We start from the raw sequence: 21207 nt of genomic DNA on the forward strand, positions 1-21207 counted from the left end.
TCCTCTAGGAATGAGCAATTTGGCAACATATTGCAACACCTATCTTTTTCCATTTTTCAAGAACAACCTTTTTTAGAGCCTGGATGGGGATGGAGAGTGATGTTCATCTTTGACTCTTCAGAGATGTGATCAGTGAGATAGTGATTAAAATTTTACTTTTCAAAGGAGGTGTACTCATTTATACTGAGCACTATATATATTTCACAGTAATTCTATAGAAATTATATTGTCACGCACCCCTTTTCTCACAGTGTGGTTTCTCACCGCGTTAGGTCATCCCACTGAGTCTGCTTCTGCTATAGCAGTCATTTATTCTTAGGGAACATGGCCCATTTCTGCAGGAATTTAACCCTGCTGTGCCCTGCAGAAATTAGCTCCTTCGCCCTGTCCCATGCTATTAAACAGCTCTACCACTTCCCACTCGATCGTTGGTTCCTCCTCTGATAGCTTTCCTCTGTATTTTGCTTCACATTAATGACCAGACTTGTATACCCTTGTTTAGCCTGCCCCAACCATGGATCATGTCACTAAGCCTCTGTCTCAATTCTCTCTACCTTGTACCCGTGCCTCTGACATTGTGGTCAGCTGCTGTAGACTCGGGGACTGCCTTGAAGTGGTACCTGGTGACTACCGACGGCAAAACCTTTCCTCACCATCAGAGTTTGTAATGAATACCTGGTAGTCAGTTACAAACTTCCAAGGTAAACCCATCTCATTGCAGTCACTTAGTTACGTTAGTTGAGTTTTTGCTAACATTGCACTGGTTTATAGAGTGCTTTAAATAAACCATTAGAAGATTTAAAGAGACAGTGTTCCTGTGTCTACCTCTATGGGCAGCCAAGTGAGCTGATCTACCCCAGAACGTAGGGCGCAAGACATCGATACCATGTAATGGAAATACTTCTTACAAGAAATGTAGCGCCACATGTAACCACTAGCTGTGCACCTCTGTTTGAAACAGAAAATGTACTGATGATCAAGCTCTATAGACTGCTACCCACTGTATACAGCTCTGGCAAAAATTAAGAGACCACCACATTAAAATCCTGTCATGGGCAGCTCCAGACCTGAACCCCATTGAAAACCTCTGGAATGTAATCAAGAGAATGATGGATAGTCACAAGCCATCAAACAAAGAAGAACTGCTTAAATTTTTGTGCCAGGAGCAGTGTGAAAGACTGGTGGAAAGCGTGCCAAGACGCATGGAAACTGTGATTAAAAATCATGGTTATTCCACAAAATATTGATTTCTGAACTCTTCCTGAGTTAAAAAATTTGTATTGTTGTTTGTAAATGATTATGAACTTGTTTTCTTTGCATTATTTGAGGTCTGCAAGCACTGTTTTTTTTAATCTTGACCATTTTTCTTCTTCGGAGACGTTGTCAGAAGTTTATAGAATAAAAGAACAATTTACATTTTACTCAAAAATATACATATAAAGAGAAAAATCCGACAAACTGAACATTTTGCAATGGGGATACATTTCACTGGTATGTTGGGTCAGCACATACAACTCTCAGAGTGATATGGCGAGAAAAAGATATCTAATGACCATGGCCAGGTTTACTGTTGCCATTTCAGATTTAGCCATTAGTAAAGCATATCTATCAGAAAGCAGCAAAATACTCTAGATACCCACTCCCATTAATTTGAAATAGTCTAATGGTGCTCATGATATGCAGGCGGCTCCTATAATCTTCAAGCACTGATTGCACTGTTTTTGTATGCACTGTTGTAAGAATCCAGTGTTGAAATGTAAAAGTGTATATCTGCCCCCAACCCAACCTGTAAGAGAAGAAAAATAATTGTTATTATACTCACCCGCGGAGCGGTCTGGTCCGATGGGCGTTGCTGGTCTTGGTCCGGCCCCTCCCTTCTTCTTGTGATGCCACCTTCCTGCTTGCTTAATGTGGATGACGCATCCCATCGGCATCACCCTCTTGTGCAGGCACACTTCTCTGCCCTGCCTCCCAGGTGCCAGGAAAGGTCAAAGAGCCCTGGCGCATGCACACTGCAGTACTTTGCTTTGCCCTCAACAGGGCAGAGAAGTACACCTGTGCAGCAGCGCTGTGCCGAGGAGACTGTGTGGATGCTGAAGGGATGCGTCATCCACACGAAGCTAGCAGGAGGATGGGGATTGTGAGAAGATGGAAGGGAACCGAAACAAGACCAGTGACACCCATTGGACCGGACTGCCCCGCAGGTGAGTATAATAAAAGTTATTTTTATTCTCTTGCAAGTCGGGTTGGGGCAGATATGCAGCATTATATAATGCTGTATATCAGCCCTGAAAGGTAATGGCCGTATCTTAAACCACTTCAAAACATCAGCAAATGCTTAAAAGTATGAATATATAAATTTCTATGCAAAAATGACTTGCTGTTCATACGTTTTAGCCTTTGAAAGTATTTTAACCTCTAAAGTTTAAAAAAAATAAGAAGTGGTTAAAAAAAGTGACATGTATATTCTTCTGGCATTTTTTTTCTCAGAAGACGCTTTGTACTTTACAATACCAGTCAAAGACAAAGCTCAAAAGGTGCCCAAAAACAAGTTTTGGAGTGTTTTGCCAACATTTTGTATTAAAAAAATGGTAGCTATTTCTTCATTATTCAATGGAGAGCAAAAAAGATAGTAAAAAGGCATCACAAAAACCATGAGGAAACTCTCCAAAAATACAAAACTGACAAATACAAAACGGCCAAAACTGTTGCAAAAATACTCAGCAAACAACTAAATGTAACATTTTCAGATTTTTCTATGTATTCTAAGTGGATTTACCATGGAAAAACTCATGTTGAAATAGATTTACAGATCAGTTATGAGATTTCACATTGCAATAGATTCATCTCCTAAGAGATCTGTTTAATAACGTTTACAGAGTGCGCTGTGAAATGTGGTGACTGATCCGTTTCAAGACTTTCATACTCAGAAGACATGAAAAGCTGAGATGTCAGCAGAATACAGAATCTAATTAAGTGATACTTAGTGATGTGTTGAACTGATAAAAACTATATTTTGTATATACATAATAGAATATTTGCCGGCGTTAGTTGTACGCTCTGCCACAGTTATGAGGCACATACTATAATTCAGCAATGAAATACAGTAGGGGAAACTACAATTTAACATCTATCTTGAATTCAATTGATTGTGCTGTGTTAAAGGGATTGTACCCAATATATAAGCAACTGTTGATAGAATAGGGAGTAGATTATTCATTTCTGGGGGTCTGACCGTTCCCTCCTCCTTCTAGTGGATAAAAACAGAAAAGGGCTCTTCTCCAAGAAATATATATGGGCCCTTTGCAGTCCAATACCTCATCATAATGCATAATTTCATCTGCTTTGGTGGAAGTGGGCCCCTTTACCGTTCAAGCCCAGATGCGCCGGTGCATAGGTTGCACCAATGATATTTCCGCCCCTTGTCCCTCCTAATACTCACAATGGTTCTCCATAACCAAATGGAACAGAAGTCAAGCATGCACTCCTCTGCTTCATTCATTATCTATAGGTGCAATAAGTACCAACAGCCAGACTTGCAGCAATCAGTAAGATGTCACTTATCCTGTGTGTATGGAATACCTTGCGTACTTGGTACAAACCATTGAAGTGTCCAATTAAAATTGTAACATGCTATTTTTATGCATCATGGCCATGGCCGGACTGGCCATCTGGCAATTCTGGCAAACTCCAGTAGGGCCTTTCTGGTCGTGAGCTAACGTGTCTGCTACGTTGTTAACAGAATTGTTGTTCTCAAGACACCCATACTGTTAGGAGTTGTGATGGAGCACAAAGTCGCAGACTCCATCACTTACCCCAGCAGGCCGCAGGTATCATTAGAAATATTGGTCTTGTAGTAAATCTTGCTTTCTTCCATTCATGGTAATATTAGTAATATATCCCATCTGATGCTTGGGGACGGGAAAGCATGGGCCTGTGTGATTTCAAATGCCAGGACTGAATTTCAGCCCCAGTCCATACCTGATCATGGCTGTGTGTTTTAGGCTAAAATATGCTGCATAGCTGTAAATATTCTGTAGAATTGATTCATATAGAAAAATATTTTCATTTGCGACACTAAAGCTTTGTCTGACAAAATGTTCCAACTTAAGCAGGATTCCATGTAAAGCAAGTATCCAAACAGCCACTATGTAAAATTGCATTATTTGCTCTCTTGTTAATATACAGTCCTCTTTTTTATGCCCAACATATTTAATTTGTTTCTGGCTAAATTAAAAAAAAAACAATATGTACCATAAAACAAATGAGGGAGCCATCATGCTAGAACTCAATATTACAAGGACTGTGTAAACTTATTGCATTTAATAATCAGAGTAAACTGCAATATCCAATATTATCAAATGCAGATAATTTTGCAAATAAAAACATTTTTTTTTATATTATAACATTAGTTGGAATCTTACATGGCCGAAAGGATCAAGATGGTTGTTGGTTAATTTTAGTTTTTGAAATGACACCAATTGCCTCATCCAGTGGGCTCCAGTGGCAGGAGAGTCCGGATGAACATATAACCTTCCAGGCATTGCAGGCTCAGCTTTTCCTGCCACCATCCTAAAAAATACAAAAAATGAAATATCAATATATTTAAAATTATACTAAGGTTATGAGAGATTATGTGTATACAGCTATAACTATAAAAAGTAGATACAGTTCAATGACTGACAACTACAGTAAGGTCCATTAATATTTGGACAGCGACTGAATCTTCGTGATTTGGGCTCTGAATGGCACTATTTTTATTTAAAATTAAACTGAGATGAAACTGAAAGGTTGAACAAAAATATTCTGTGAAACGTTTGCGAATTGCAACCATTTTTCAAGAAAGCCTCCTCATTTCAAGAGCTCAAAAGTAACTGGACAAATTACCTTTACCATGAATAACATGTTCATTTTTAATACCTTGTAGAGAATCCTCTGCAGGCAATGACTGCCTGAATTCTGGAAGCCATGGAGATCACCAAACGTTGGGTTTCCTCTTTTGTGAAGCTTTTCAAGGCCTTTACTGCAGCTGACTTCAGATGTTGCTTGTTTGTGAGTCTTTCTGCCTTAAAGTATGTCTTAAGCATTTAAAATGCATGGTCGATGGGGTTTAGATCTGGTGATTGTCTCGACTATTGCAGAATATTCCACTTATTTGCCTTAAAAAACTTCTGCGTTGCTTTTGCAGTATGTTTTGGGTCATCGAGCCTTTCCAAGCCTTCTCCATATTTTCTTCTTCTCATCATTCTAGTACAGATTGATCTTAATTTTATCTGTCCAAAGAATGCCTTTCCAGAACTGGGCTGGCTTCTTTAGTTTTTGTTTTGCAAAATCTAGTCTAGTCTTTCTATTTTTAAGGTTGATTAATGGTTTTCACCTTGTGGTGCACCCTCTGTATTTGCTCTCATGATGAAGTCTTCTCTTTATGCTATACTTAGACACTGAAACACCTACTTCCTGGAGAGTGTTCTTTACTTGTTTGTATATTATGAAGTGCTTTTTCTTCACAATTGAAAGTATTCTGTGATCAATCTCCACTGTTATCTTCTGTGGACGTCTAGGCCTTTTTGAGTTCCCAAGCTCACTAGTGCACACCTTTTTTCTATGCAGAATTTACCAAACTATTGATTTTACTACTCCTAATATTTCTGCTATCTTTTTGATGGTTTTATTCTTTTTTTGAGCCCAATGATGGTCTGTTTCACTTCCCTTGAGCGCTTCTTTGATCACATGTTGTGGGTTCACAGCAACAGCTTCCAAATATTCAGTAATAACAGTATTCCAAAATACCACACCAGGAATCAGCTGCAGCCCTTTTAGCAGCTTAGTTGATGATGGTTTAACAAGGCAATAGCCCATGCAGCTCATGAACAATCTTTTGAGATAATTGTCCAACTATTTTGGTCCCATTAAAAAGAGGCAGCTACATATTAAAGAACTGTATTACCTAAACTATTATTCCAGTTAGGATGTGAATACCCTCACATCAAAGCTAAGAGTATGCACTTTAATCCCATGTTGATTATATAATTTTGGTAAATGGTAAAAAATGCCAAAAACATGTGTCACTGTCCAAATATTTCTGGACCTAACTATACCTCCCCTAACCATCCCATGCACTGCACAAAAATGCTGTGGTCTGTATGTAGAAATGGAAAAAAAACATAAATTAGGCTATGTTTACATGTCCAGTAGTGATCAGTTAGAACGGATCCAGCAGCAATCCGTTGGCCAAAAAATTGTGCAGACACAACTTTTTAGTCCATTTTTAAAACACTAATCTCTGCTGGATTTGTTTTTTTTAACATTGAAGTCTATGGAAAATGGATCGAGTAAATGAAAAATGGATTCTTTACAAATGAATTAATGACAGAATCGGGAAACATAGAGGGAAGCGCTGGAACTACGTGGGAGCTTTATTTTCTAATAAATTGGTGAACAAGGGACAATGTCTTGTATTTCTTTCTCTCTTTTTATGTTTTTCCATTTTCCACTTGTGGACTACATCGGATTCCCTGGACTACATCCGATTTTGTGGACTATGTGGGACCTCCATGAGTTTTTTCCCCATAAATTGGTGAACCAGGAAAAGTGTGGGGGAGTGTTTTATCAAATACAGTATTTTTAGATGTGTGTGTATTTTTTTATCACTGAGTTAATAATGGGGGTGTTTGATTGACACCTCTCTATTACTAACACCAGGGGTTGATGGCAGTAGTTGTATTTTGAGACAAATCAAAGCTGATTTCAACCCCAAATACCATTATCACAAATGCACCGCACCAGGGCAATTGGGAAATGTCAAGGTGAAGATCCAAAATTGGCGCAAATCAATCTCACCTCAATCTCATCTCAGCCAGTTCTGAGGTGGCTGCAAGCTGGTATTTTTAGGCTGGGAAGCCCCCAATAACCATGGACCTTTCCAGTCTGATAATATCAGCTCACAGCTGTCAGCTTTACCTTTGCTGGTTTCACAAAATAGGTGAGACTCCACTCGCAACCATTTCCTTGCATTGGTGAGTCTTGGCTGATATACGGGCCACATGCAGCATGCTGTGAGTTTTTCCCAGCCTAATTCCGGCTGTAGAAAAACTCTCACATGTACACTGCCTCATTTAATGACATTGGTGTGAGTGCAATGCGATTTTTTATCACAAAGCACTTGGCATATTTATATGCAGATGTGAGCAAACCCTTGTAGAAATCTCCTATCCACTCTGCTCTTTCTTTACTCAGTGTAAACTGACCTGTGGTCCATGTTTCAAATCCACAACATACCAATTTCTCTTGTAGGAATGCAATACACATGCATTTTTAATATGTTTCCAAGGCAGAAATGCATCAAAAATGCATGTAATCCGCACATGACTATATCATTAAAGATTTGTCAAAGCCAAATACCAGGAAGTATAAAAAAAGCAGCTTTGTTTAAAAGATGACAAACAAGAGAGAAAAACGCATCATCAAAAACGCAAAGAAAAGGTATGTGAACTAAAACACTTAAAAACGCAATGAAAAAACGCAATAAACCTATTACTTAACTTTACTTTCCCATAATGAGCTTTTGATGAGTTTTTGATGTTGCAGATTTTCTGCCCAATTTCTGTATCTTAAGTAATTTAGGCTACCTGTGTTTTTTTTTTAATTATGCTTTTGAGTGTCTGTTTTTCATGCATATTTATCACGTTTTTCACACTTTTTTTGTTTTGTTTGTTTTGCATACTTCCTGATATTTGGCTTTGTCAAAACATTATTGATATAATCAGTTTTGAATTATATGCCCTTTTGATGCGTTTCTAATGTAGAAACGCAATAAAAATGCATGTACATTGATTACCTGTGGATTTTCTGCATCTAATGCAAGTCTATGCAAAAATCTGTACATAAAACCCAACGTACCTGCAAGAGAAATTGATATGCTGCATAAACACGTTAAACATTCACCACAGGTCAGTTTACCATGAATAAAAAAGAAGCACACTGAGCATGAGAGCTCTATAAATCCCATCCACTTTGCTGGTACTGTAAGACACAGCATTTTTTAGGCAGCAAAAATATGGGGCATCATATTTAATGAAAACCGTATCATGGGCACACATCCCATGATTATCCATACACACATCCATGAAAAGTACAGAGCCGAGTGCAGTGGCGGACACTGACAGCTTTGGGCCCCTGTGCAAGAAATGTGTCTGGGCCCCCCTCTCTGCCCAGCATGCTGCTTATGATGAGAGCAATCTGGCTCCGAACAACAAACCAGATTGCCCTCATTATCAAAGGTTAAGATTTGGTTCTGCTGGTTCTAGCGCAGTCAGACTTGCAGTCAGGTGACAACTAGTGTTCGCTGTCAGTGAATAGAACACTGCAGACTCTCTAGTTGGCACATGACAGCAAGTGTGCGAAATGCATCCTCTTGGTTATGTGATTACTGTGGGAAACGGCAGAGCCTGACCATGTACCTATACTGTATATTATATTACATTATATGTCTGGTATCTGATAGTATACTACAAATAAAAGTATGGAATCGTGTAGTAGACTGCATTATTCCATATAACAGTATCATGTAAAAGACGTACTACAGGGAGAGCCCCCACACAGCTCTCCCTATATATAATTTGTGCCCTCACAGAGCCCCCTATATAGAGCAGGAGCCCTCACAGAGTCCCCGATGACATCTGGATGCAGGTCAGCTGTATATTGCGACCTGCGGACCAGTGTTTCCGGGTGTTTTGTTATCACAGATAGCCCGGTCCGATTTCTACATTTTGCCCAGGTCTGTTATATATGAGCCATATACTAATCTGTGTACTGGTTGTTATGTACTATACCACTGATGGCGAACCTTTTAGCGACCGAGTGCCCAAACTGCAATCTAAAATCCACTTATTTATCGCAAAGTGCAATTTAACCGGAATACTGTGGTTTTAGATTAGAAAATCTCCTACATTAGCACGCTATAGCGTCTGTAGCAAAGAGCTTGTAAGCCAAAGATACTAGCCACCGATTGCAGTGGAGGTCTGTTCTTGAGAATGAAGAGGATTTTTATTCCAAAGTAAAATTGCCAAGTTGTTTGTTTTTTACAACCTCTTTGCAATTGTAACCCTTTATCATGATGAGAATAACCCTTTAAGCCAGGGATGTCAAACTAAATTCACATATTCCTCCATACAGTGAAATGGGCCTCACATAGTGCTCCATACTGTATAATTGCCCCACATTATGGTGCCTACTGTATAATGACCATATATGATGCTGCCTACTGTGTAAAGGCCATACATGATGCTCCATACTGTATAAGAGCCACACATGATGGTGCCTACTGTATAATGGCCACATATGATGCTCCATACTGTATAATGGCCCCACATGATGATGCTCAATACTGTATAATGGCCCACATGATGATGCATATAGTATAATGGCCCACATGATGATGCATACCGTATAATGGCCCCACATGATGCTGCATACCGTATAATGGCCCCACATGATGCTGCATACCGTATAATGGCCCCACATGATGATGCATACAGTATAATGGCCCCACATGATGCTACAAACAGTATAATGGCCCCATAAACTGCTCCATAATGTGTAATGGCCTTTCATTAAAAAAATACTCACCTCTGTCCGTTCCAACACTGATCTAGGCTCTTCATATATCAGTCCTACCTGTGGGCATGCCCACCATCTCGGCAATAGTGCCGCCGCCACTCTCCTCAGATCGCGCACCATCCCCGTCCTCAGCAAGAGCGCAGACTGATGGAACGGCGTGCAGCCTAATGGGAGAGTTGGGGTGCGTGTCCACTGTCCGGATTACATCCGGATTAGCTGCGGTTTGAACGCTGCGTACAACCGCAGCATTCAATCCGCAGCGTCCAGATATTACAACATAGTGGAGGGGATTTTATGAAATCCCGTCTCCACTATGTGTGCGAACATGCATCCGGTGGCCCTGCATTTCCAGACATGCGGCGCATCATTTTAGAACTCATCATGTCTGTTTACCTTGTGGCGACGCTCCGTTGCTGCAAGGCAAATCACAGGGCCCTATGAATGGGGTGCAGAGATTCCGGATGTGTGCAATAAACACATCCGGAATCACCAGGCGTATAGAAGGGGGTGGCGCTTTGGGCGGAGTGAGTTTTCCGCTCCATCCAAAGCGTCGGCAATCTGGAATGTGGAACCTTACCCTTAGGAGCAGAGTGGCCGTGGTGCTAGTGATGAGGGTCTGGGAGATTACAAGCAGGCTGATAAAAGTGATGGCGGAGCTAGTTTTGAGGAGATGGCACACGTGCCCCCTCTGGCACCCGTGCCATAGGTTCGCCACCACTGTACTGTAGGTTCGCCACCACTGTACTGTACTATGTGCACATATATAGTGTTACATGCACTGAGCACTGACCAGGCTGCAGGAACTCACATTATAATATACATCTGATATATAATGCGGGATGTCCTGGATGGCTGGGCTCAGGGTCACACAGTACAGGGTGAGGATCACTGTGACTTATTGCTGCAGCTTCAGCTTAGGCTACTTTCACACTAGCGTCGGGCTCGGCCCGTCGCGGTGCATCGGGCCGAGGTTCCCGACGCTAGCGTTGTCTCCGCCGCACAACGGGGGCAGCGGATGCATTTTTCCAGCGCATCCGCTGCCCCATTGTGAGGTTCGGGGAAGTGCGGGGAGGTGGGGGCGGAGTTCCGGCCGCGCATGCGCGGTCGGAAAAAGCGGACCATCGTGAGCAAAAAACGTTACATGTAGTGTTTTTTGGTCCCGACGGTCCGCCACAACACGGCGCAACCGTCACACGACGGTTGCGACGTGTGTCAATCCGTCGCAATACGTCGCTTAATGTAAGTCTATGGGGAAAAAACGCATCCTGCAAGCACTTTTGCAGGATGCGTTTTTTCGGCAAAACGACGCATTGTGGCAGATTGCAGTTAACGCTAGTGTGAAAGTAGCCTTACATGCAGATCGGGTGACGCTGGAGCCGGGACCTTATCTGTATGTAAACTTAAGGTGGTGCAATAAATCTCACAGTACAGATAGATCCTCTACAGAAAGCAGATAAGAAAGCAGGAATCAGATGAAGCCCGTCACATACCTCCTGCCCCGACCCCTGGCTCTCTGCTAACTGTAACTTCATCTCTCCTCTCCGACAGAGTGAAACAGGCGCGCAGGTGACGTCAGATCAGCAGACACACAGCCTGCTGTGTCTGCAATAGGGGGATGCCGGCCGGCACTTGTACACTGCTAATACAGTGCGGGGCCTGCACCGATCTACTGCAGCAGCAGAAAGCTGGGCCCCTGTACGCCCCTGCCTGCAAGGGCCCCCCTCCACCTCCGGGCCCCAGTGCGGCTGCACCGGTTGAACCAGCGGTAGGTCCGCCCCTGGCCGAGTGTGAGATCTGTGAGACTCTGAGAACCTATTCTGATCCATGTTGGCAGATCAGACTTGGTCATATAAGTTAATGGGGATTCTTCTGGCTTGCTTCAATTTTGCTTTCACATCTCACCAACTTGGTATTTAGTGATCAATCATTTAAATCTAATTTTATTAATAAAAAAAAATTTCAATTGATCTTTTTATTGGCTTAGGAACAAGCATATCTCTTCCTTGAAAAAAAAAACCATAGATGCAACCTGGCTGTTATAGGATTACATCAATGATGACTCCTGAGTCCAAAGGTGCATGGTTCCTTCTGCAATAATTAACATTAAAAAATGCAAAAGAAGAGTAAATATGTATTTATTAGGATTAGTTTTAAAAATGTAGTGTTAAAAATGAATTTGATCTTCAATAACAGTTAATGTAACATGAATATAAGCTCTTACCATTTGTTATCACAAAATTTATATCGATGATCATCAGCTGGAACAATGTCTATGAGGAGAATATATTTCGTCTTGGGGTTCATCCCAGTGACTTTAACTTTGTAACTTGGGAACATTCTCCTACAAAGAAATTAAATACTTTGCATCATTAATTGCACACCATTGATAAATAGAAACAAATATAGTTACCAGTGCCATGTTTATGAAGGTCATCACCACCATACGTGACTGATTTATGAACCTTTTCACCTACTTTTCTGAACAACTACTTCTAGTACATGTTGAGTGATATAATTTATGGTGTCGAGAAGGTGTACACCTTGACGAAGCCTGTTGCATAAAAATTTATCTGTGGGTCTGAAAGTAGCTATACTAGCCCATGTGATGTCTGCAACCCTTGTTTTAAGCTACCGAAATTCTTTTTAGCTATGGGTGAAATCCATATCCACTGGATTATGGGCTATTAGGAATGTGGGTAATTTATACTTCAAGTAATTATTCTAAAATCTTTATGTGCAGTATGTGCCGTAAGGAAAAATCATAGTTTTTGGTATGTCATCCCAATACATTCTGGGCAATATCAGCAGTCTTACACGAATTATTATGAAAGTGCTCTCCAATACAGTTTTTGAAATGTGGCCCGCAATCAATTTCCCTGCAGTGCCATCACAGTGCCCATTCAAATCATTGGATTGTCTGGTAACGTAGGACAGGAAAGTTCATCCAAAGCAAGAGATATTTTTAGTACTCCAACTAATAATTGAGGATCCTGAAAAGAGAACTCTGTCAAATAACTCAGAATTCACTAGTGTTGTATAAGATAATTGTCACATTTTCAGGACTATAGGACACACCATACCATCAAATGCAATCCATGGCTAAATAGCAGAAAATTGGAAAAACATATTCCCTGCTAATTGCACACTGCTGGTGATGTAAATAAGTAGAGGGGTCAGTATCACTCATTTGAAAGCACTAGGGTAGAACAGGGAGGTAAAAGATCTAGCACAATCATTATGTAGACTGGTGCATGTACAATATTGCAACACTCAGTACTGCTATATACACACAGCTCTGCTACAGACAAAGCTCTGCTACAAATGCACACAGCTCTGCTGTATATAAACATATAGCTCTACCATAAACACATAAAGCTCTGCTACTTATACACATAAACAGCTTTTTTTCATAATCCTACACAGCTATCCTACATACATGCATAACTCTGATACATACACACACCTCTGCTACATACACTCAGCTCTCCTGCATATACACCAAGCTATCCTACATACATTCATAGCTTCCTATGTGTACACAAAGCTAGCCTACATGCAGACAGGTGAATATGATGTGCAGGTCCTTGACTGATAGCTTTCCTTCATGCCTTGCACCAATTAGATAGTGTCAATATGGGGCAGGAGGAGAGAAAGCTGTTCTCTCAATGATCATATAGGACTCAGTATCAGCATTCTCATTAATCAGAGAAAGATGCCTTTGGACTATAAGGCTACGGTCACACTATCAGTATTTGGTCAGTATTTCACATCAGTATTTGTTAGCCAAAACCAGGAGTGGGTCAAAAATACAGACTTGGTGACGTGTTTCTATTATAGCTTTCCCTTCTGTTTGTTCCAGTCCTGGTTTTGGCTTACAAATACTGATGCAAAATACTGACCACATACTGATAGTGTGACCATAGCCTAATATGTACACAGTTTTCATTAAGATTTTTTTATTGCTGAAAAGTGTGTATTTTTTTTCTTTTCCTTTGTCGTAGATGCATACGGATTGCATTTTTCAATAGAACCATTTTGGCGTATATTTAATTTACTGATTAGATTTTAGCATTTTTTTCCCTGAAGTAATGAATAAAAACAGCAATTCTGCCTATGTTTTTGTTTTTCTTTTCACTGTTTTTACCGTTTGGTAAAGATGGCATTTTATAAGCTCTTCCATGAAAGTTTTTCCCTAAACATGTGTATGTACTGTAGTGTCAGTACCGTTATCTTGTCTGGTATCCAACATCACTCCAGTCCTCTTCTGAGTGACGTCACAACTCTTTGACTCTCTGAGTCACACTGCCCGGAAGTGGCTTATGTAATGTAAGCCTATGGAGACTTCTGATTCACACACAGAGAAAATAGAAAGCTGGACAGTCTAAAGAGAGATGATGTCACTCAGAATAGAACCAGAATGGCATTGGATAGTGGAAATGATGGCAGTAGGTGAATAAATTAACAGACAGACACTACAGTATATACACATATACAGGTGTTTAGGGAACACAAAGTATGAGTTCAAACAAATGTAAGGATTTAATAAGGTTTTTTGTACTTTATTTTTTTACAAATGGCTTTTTTTCAATAGCATCATTCTGGGGAGTATTTCTTTCAAGAGGTAACACAGCAAAGCAGCAATCCCACTATTATTTTTTGTATTTCTTTGCTGTTTGCCAAGTATGTTTTTACCAAGTCCCTGTTTTTTCCAGGAAGCATCATGGAGAAACGTCATTGTCGGGGTGTGGAGCTGCTGGTGGTACAGATCTCCATTCCTCTCATAGCTGTAAGTAAACACAAGTCCTAAACCAGTGATGCAAAATCCTAACTAGATATATGGTGCTCTCTAAGTACACTTAGCTTCAGGTAGTAAGAATCTAAGAACTAGTACTTTAACCTAATTGATCTTATCCATGGACAAACAGGACTGTAATTATTTGGATTGTGCAAACAGCTCAGGTTCACATTGGCGCTGGCACTTTACTTTCTATGTTTATTCTTATACTTGTACTCAGTTATCACTATAATGTCTATAATATATCTATGCTTTTTCTGTACCATCCATGCCTGTTCCATTTGGGTAATCCCTGCTTATTTTAATAATATTTAATACATGTTTAGATAAAAATTGAATATTATAATTATAACCAAGGCATGTGCCAGTTCTTAATGTGAGACTGAGACATTCAGGCACGGTGTTACACTATCCTATTTGAAGTGCTATGCACATTATTATTTTTGATAAGTGTATTAAATAATATATTATTGAGGATGAAGAAGAGAGGGTCATGGAATATATGGCACATCACTTTTCTCAGTCAAAGAGGAATGTTGTTACCTCTGGCAGTGACACAGTCAGTCTGAGTCATTGTTCGGCATAGAACAGTCTGTCTGGTCACAAATGAATGAGAGGGATGGATACATCTTTAACTTTGTTTTAATTTTAAAAACATGCAAAGTTTGCCCTGTGGTAGTAATTTACCTTTTGGTTAATACTGGGTTACCATATGCTTCTATGGTTAAGTTACATTGATATCTACTATATAATTGTCTAAGGGTCACTTCCATCTGTCTGTCCTTCTGTCGGTCTTTCTTTCTGTCACTGATATTCATTGGTCGCGGCCTCTGTCTGTCATGGAATCCAAGTCGCTGGTTGGTCTCGCCAGCTGCCTGTCATGGCTGCCGCGACCAATCAGCGACGGCCACAGTCCGATTAGTCCCTCCCTACTCCCCTGCAGTCAGTGCCCGGCGCCCGCTCCATACTCCCCGCAGTCACCACTCACACAGGGTTAATGCCAGTGGTAACGGACCGCATTATGCAGCGGGTACCTCACTCCGTTACCACCGCTATTAACCCTGTGTGACCAAGTTTTTACTATTGATGCTGCCTATGCAGTGTCAATAGTAAAAACATCTAATGTTAAAAATAATTAAAAAAATAAAAAATCATTATATACTCACCTTCCGCTGCCTGTCTCTCTCCTCGCGACGCTCCGGTGACCGGTCCATGCAAGCGGCAGGTTCCGGTGGCAAGGATGGTCTGCGAGAAGGACCTGCCATGACGTCACGGTCATGTGACCGCGACGTCATCACAAGTCCTGCGCGCCTGGGAGAGAAGGAGGTGACAGAACTACAAGGGGCCCTCAGAAGGTGAGTATATGTTTATTTTTATTTTTTTAACCTGTGACATACGTGGCTGGCCAATATACTACGTGGCTGGGCAATATACTATGTGGCTCTGTGCTGTATACTACGTCGCTGTGCAATATACTACGTGGTTGGGCAATATACTACGTAGCTGGGCAATATACTATGTGACTGGCCAATATACTACGTGGCTGGGCAATATACTACGTGGCTCTGTGCTGTATACTACGTCGCTGTGCAATATACTATGTGGCTCTGTGCTGTATACTACGTCACTGGGCAATATACTACATTGCTGGGCATTATACTACGTGGCTGGGCAATATACTACGTCCCTGGGCAATATAATACGTAACTGGGCAATATACTACGTGGCTGGGCAATATACTACGTGGCTGGGCAATATACCACGTGGGTGGGCCATATACTACGTGGGCTGGGCAATATACTACGTGGGCTGTGCAATATACTACGTGGACATGCATATTCTGGAATACCCGATACGTTAGAATCGGGCCACCATCTAGTTATTAATATTCTGTTTGCATTAAAGAAATTTACAGGGGTTTTTAAATACATTTTGTAGCAACTCCAATAATTATTTCTGAAAAAATTATTGCACAATAAAGCATGCCAACTCAGACACGTAACAGCTACATATTTTCTGATTCCTTTCAGTCTATATTAAGTTGCTGTGTGCCAAGTATGTGGTAAAATACTAGCCTCAGAACCTGCAAGCTTCATTTAGTTTATTACAGGATTTGTCTGCAGTATAAAAAACAGGATATGTGTGTAGAATACAGTACAGGACAGATTTATTAATATATCATGAGGTGAGTAACTTCATATTTATTAAAAAACTGAGACGTGCATATGGCATCTAAGACTCTATTAAGTGTTTTCTTAGGATGGGATGTGGCATAGGGGGTGGCAGGTGTGGGATATATTAATGTCTACAAACCATATTTTGTCTTATAGAAGTAGAATACAGTTCAGGCAGGTCACAAACTTGTGCTAACCTAAACCAAACAAGGATCCCTAAAATATAACCTTTATTAGGGTAATTTAAAATAGACTTTATTATTCAATAGTTATTTAGAAGTAAAAAGGCATACAATGTACCTAAACCGCCCTGTATGGTACTCTAATTCACCCTACCTAACTGTGGAGGTAGGCACCCTACTTTACCGCGGTAGGCGCCCCCACTCGTCGAAGACTGGCCCTGTTGTTGCCCTAGGGCTCCCTATAATACTGGAAACCTGATAGGCACTACAACAGACCACTATAGTGACAACTACCTAACAGTGGAGGTAGGCACCCTAAGTTGTCACGGTAGGCGCCCCCACTCCGTGGCGGCTGACCCTGGGGTCCCTTACTCGCCCTACAATCAGGAAAGATGAAAGATAAGTGTCCCAATACACCCCACGAACCCATGAAAAGAAAAAACAGAAAAAAATGAACAAAATAACCAGAAAAAATTAGCAAAACTGAACCAAAAAATGTAGATACTTTCCAGCCTATTGTAACCCAGAAGGATGATTTAAAATGCTGGTTGAATAAACAGTAGACTGGTACGTCCCATATGGGATCACAGGTCACTGGAGTGTAATAATATACCTTGATCCGCACAGATAATTATATACAGTTATAGCACCTGGATACTTTCCATAATGCACATATAAAAAATGCTATCAGCATTCCTCTATTGTTTTAGAGAGGTATGGCCTTATCCTGCCATATAGTGCCCAATCAGTACAAGGCTGAGAATTATATACCACTTGAGACTATAATAATCTAGTAGCTTTACTGGCTCAATGGCCAGACTCCAATCTGTCAACACTGGACAAGGGTAAACATAATTAAGATGGATTTATTTATTGAAATCTATGAGTCCAGTAGGCCTCAATGAACAATTGTCCTTTGGCAGTTTCATCTAGCCCTAGTTCTATTGGTCAGTTTAAGCCATGTATATTGATATGCGTATATTCTTTAGGGTCATTAAATATGACCCAGTGTATATATTTTTTTACTTTATTTTTTTATCATCGCTGCGGCGATGAAAAGTAAATCTTTGAGCAGTCATAAATACTCGGAGGTCACCCGAGCATGCTCGGGAAAACCCGAGCAACGAGTACACTCGCTCATCACTAGTTTGCACACAAGAGATGCACTCCTAATCTGACAGATTTGGAGCACTACTGCAAGGAAAAGTGGGAAAAGATTGTCTAATTTAGATGTGCCGTGATAGATTTGTACTCCAAAAGACTGAATGCTGTTATAAATTCACAGGGTACTTCAATAAAGTATTAGTTTAAAGGTGTGCATATTTATGCAACCGCATACATTTTACTTTCTTATTTTTCTTTTTCAGCCCAAAAGGATTTCAGTTTGTTTTTCAATTGAATTGTAAAGATTCTCAGTGACATTAAAGTTGGAAAAATTGTTGGTGTAATTTTTTTTTATATGACAAAAATCTGGCATTTTAACAAATATGTGTAAACTTTTTATTATAACAGTACAATAATATAAAGATTAATTTTTGATATGTTTTATTAATTATTCTGAAAACCTCATTGTGATGACACAGCATTTAATCTTAATTATCCAGAATTATATTTCAGTAGGCCAGTTGACATAGGCTATTATCTTTGGTTGGTCAAGAAACATAGACTATTGTTCGTATGAGCCTGACTGTTGACGTTTGAGTTGCTGTTTGCTGCATCTCATTGTCTACTATTTTTGAGGGACAGTGACATAGGGTAATTGAACAATCGATGTTTGTTAATATGTTGATTATGCATTATATGCGTCCATGTAGCTAGTGGACTTGCAAACAGTGAGGACATTCTATAAAGATTGATCAAATACTCAAATCAATGACAGGTAAACTCATCCCTCCTCCCCTCTGACCTGTGGATGATGACCTGAACCACAGATGTGGGTATAAAAAGGGATTTTTATCAATCTGCAAGAAGAATCAGAGAGACTTTACAAAACCACAGCCATGAACACTCTACTGGACAGTTGCCAGGACACCATGGCTCCATCAAGAGAGGCACAGATTTAACATTTTAGGGGATGACAGCTTAAGGACCACGGCACTAGCTGGAAGAATACATATCTGCTCCATTGACCATCACAGAACCGTAAAGCATTGAACAAATACTCCGGTAATGTATCGTACAATTGCAGCAATCATAGGATAAGTGAAATAGTCTGTGAATAATACAGAGATCCAATTTATAGGGGAAAAAGATAGGAGAGGTGCCAGCAGCAGTGCCAGACAGTGTCAATCATCAGTGATATGGTGTAGCTAGAATCTGTCCTGCTGCATTTGAATTACAATTACACATTTTTTCTTCATAATGTGCTAAAAAGCAGCAAACAGCCACAGAAAAATATTCTGAAATCAGTGTTAGAGTATGTTTTCTAACCAGAAGAGAATGTACAAAGTTTTTGCATTTCTTGTAAAAAAATTTTGGGAAGGGTAGGATAATAACTTTTTAAAAAGAAAAATATCCCAAAATCTGACTTAACTGTGACTCTCTACTTTACAAAGTGTGCATGTTACAAACAACATTTTTTGCACATCTGTTTTACTAGTCCTATTTCACATCCATACATGCATCAATAATACAGTACTTTGATGTATGTGCTGTGATTTTTGCACGTGTATCTACAATACATAGCATTTATCACGTAATTTTTAACAAGATGGCTGTTTTTTGTTAAAATAAAAATTAAAAAATGTTGACATTCAGTTGTACTTCTCTGCTTTTGCATATCTGTTTTACTAGTCCAATTTGACAACCAAACAGTGGGTACGGAAAGTATTCAGACCCTTTAAATTTTTCACTCTTTGTTTCATTGCAGCCATTTGGTAAATTCTAAAAAGTTCATTTTTTTCCTCATTAATGTACGCTGCAATGCACTGCAACCCATCTTGACTGAAAAAAAACAGAAATGTAGACATTTTTGCAAATTTATTAAAAAAGAAAAACTGAAATATCACATGGTCATAAGTATTTAGACTCTTTGCACAGTATTGAGTAGAAGCACCCTTTTGAGCTAGAACAGTCATGAGGCCTCTTGGAAATTATGCAACAATTTTCTCACACCTGAATTTGGGAATCCTCTGCCATTCTTCCTTGTAGATCTTCTCCAGTCCCATCAGGTTGGATGGTGAACGTTGGTGGACAGCCATTTTCAGGTCTCTCCAGAGATGCTCAATTGGGTTTATGTCAGGGCTCTGGCTGGGTCAGTCAAAAATGGTGACAGAGTTGTTCTGAAGCCACTCCTTTGTTATTTTAGCTGTGTGCTTAGGGTCATTGTCTTGTTGGAAGGTGAACCTTTGGCCAAGTCTGAGGTCCAGAGCACTCTGGAATAGGTTTTCATCCAGGATATCTCTGTACTTGGCCGCATTCATGTTTCCTTCAATGGCAACCAGTCGTCCTGTCCCTGCAGCTGAAAAACACCCCCAGAGCATGATGCTGCCACCACCATGTTTCACTGTTGGGATTGTATTGGGTAGGTGAGGAGCAGTGCCTGGTTTTCTCCACACATATTGCTTAGCATTATCACCAAAAAGATCTATCTTTGTCTCATCAGACCACAGAATGTTATTTCTCATAGACTGGGAGTCCTTCAGGATGGGATATGGCAGTGACCATTAGGTGACGTGGCGGCTCCGACAGATGAGTCTATGGAATGTGGACCTGCTGGGGAGCAGGGACAATTCTGCAAGCGTGCAACGTGACCCAGCCGGTGAGTAGAGCGCCGATGTCCAGGACCTGAACCCAGGAAGAGAGCGTGTCCAACCAGAACCAAGCTGCTGGAGACCTGCAGGAGTGCGCAACAGCCGAGGGGAAGAGATGGAAGAGAGGTAAGTAACTAGCCAGGAGTCGGGAACCAGCCAGGAGTGGAGATACAAGAGTATGAGGCGGAAAGCAACATCACGAGCGAGCAGAGGGTCAGAAGCCAGAGAGGACAGGGAGGTACAAAATCAGAAGATGGGAAGACAAGTCAATAAACTGAGCCGAATCATGCATGTGGAAGCCAAGTATAAATAAAGATGTAGAACAGGGGCACAGGGGAAGCGGGGCAGACAACATACAGGGAGCAGAGGGGACAGGAGAATCACACGGATAAACCTAGGTCAGCTGCTCAAGCTGATGGACCAGAACGATCACCGACACCAGACCTAGGCAGAGACAGTAATAAATAGCCGCCCCAGAACCAAAGAGAGGCGGATAAAATTAACACAGACATGACTAGGACGGGAAGGAAGCAAAACTCCGTCCTGGATCATGATAGTACCCCCCTCTCAACGTGGTGCCAACGGACCCCTGGCTTCCCAGAATATCTGGCATGAAAAGCCCAGACCAACCGATCTGCATGAACGGATTGGGCAGGAACCCAAGATCGGTCCTCCAGGTCATAACC

General features: G+C 40.7%; 1 protein-coding gene across 4 annotated transcripts in view; it reads right to left on the minus strand.

Moving 5' to 3' along the window:
- The window catches only part of TBX4 (T-box transcription factor 4), a 336315-nt gene that overhangs the window by 157700 nt on the left and 157408 nt on the right, over nt 1-21207 (minus strand). For all 4 annotated transcript variants that reach the window (XM_077299628.1, XM_077299630.1, XM_077299629.1 and 1 more), the window contains exons 4-5: nt 11840-11959; nt 4425-4572 (exon numbers count right to left, since the gene is read on the minus strand). In XM_077299628.1, the coding sequence (XP_077155743.1) occupies nt 4425-4572; nt 11840-11959 (268 nt within the window). The remainder of the gene's footprint in view (nt 1-4424; nt 4573-11839; nt 11960-21207) is intronic.

This window comes from Ranitomeya variabilis, chromosome 3 (assembly GCF_051348905.1).
Source record: "Ranitomeya variabilis isolate aRanVar5 chromosome 3, aRanVar5.hap1, whole genome shotgun sequence".
In the NCBI taxonomy this organism is placed as follows: domain Eukaryota; kingdom Metazoa; phylum Chordata; class Amphibia; order Anura; family Dendrobatidae; genus Ranitomeya; species Ranitomeya variabilis.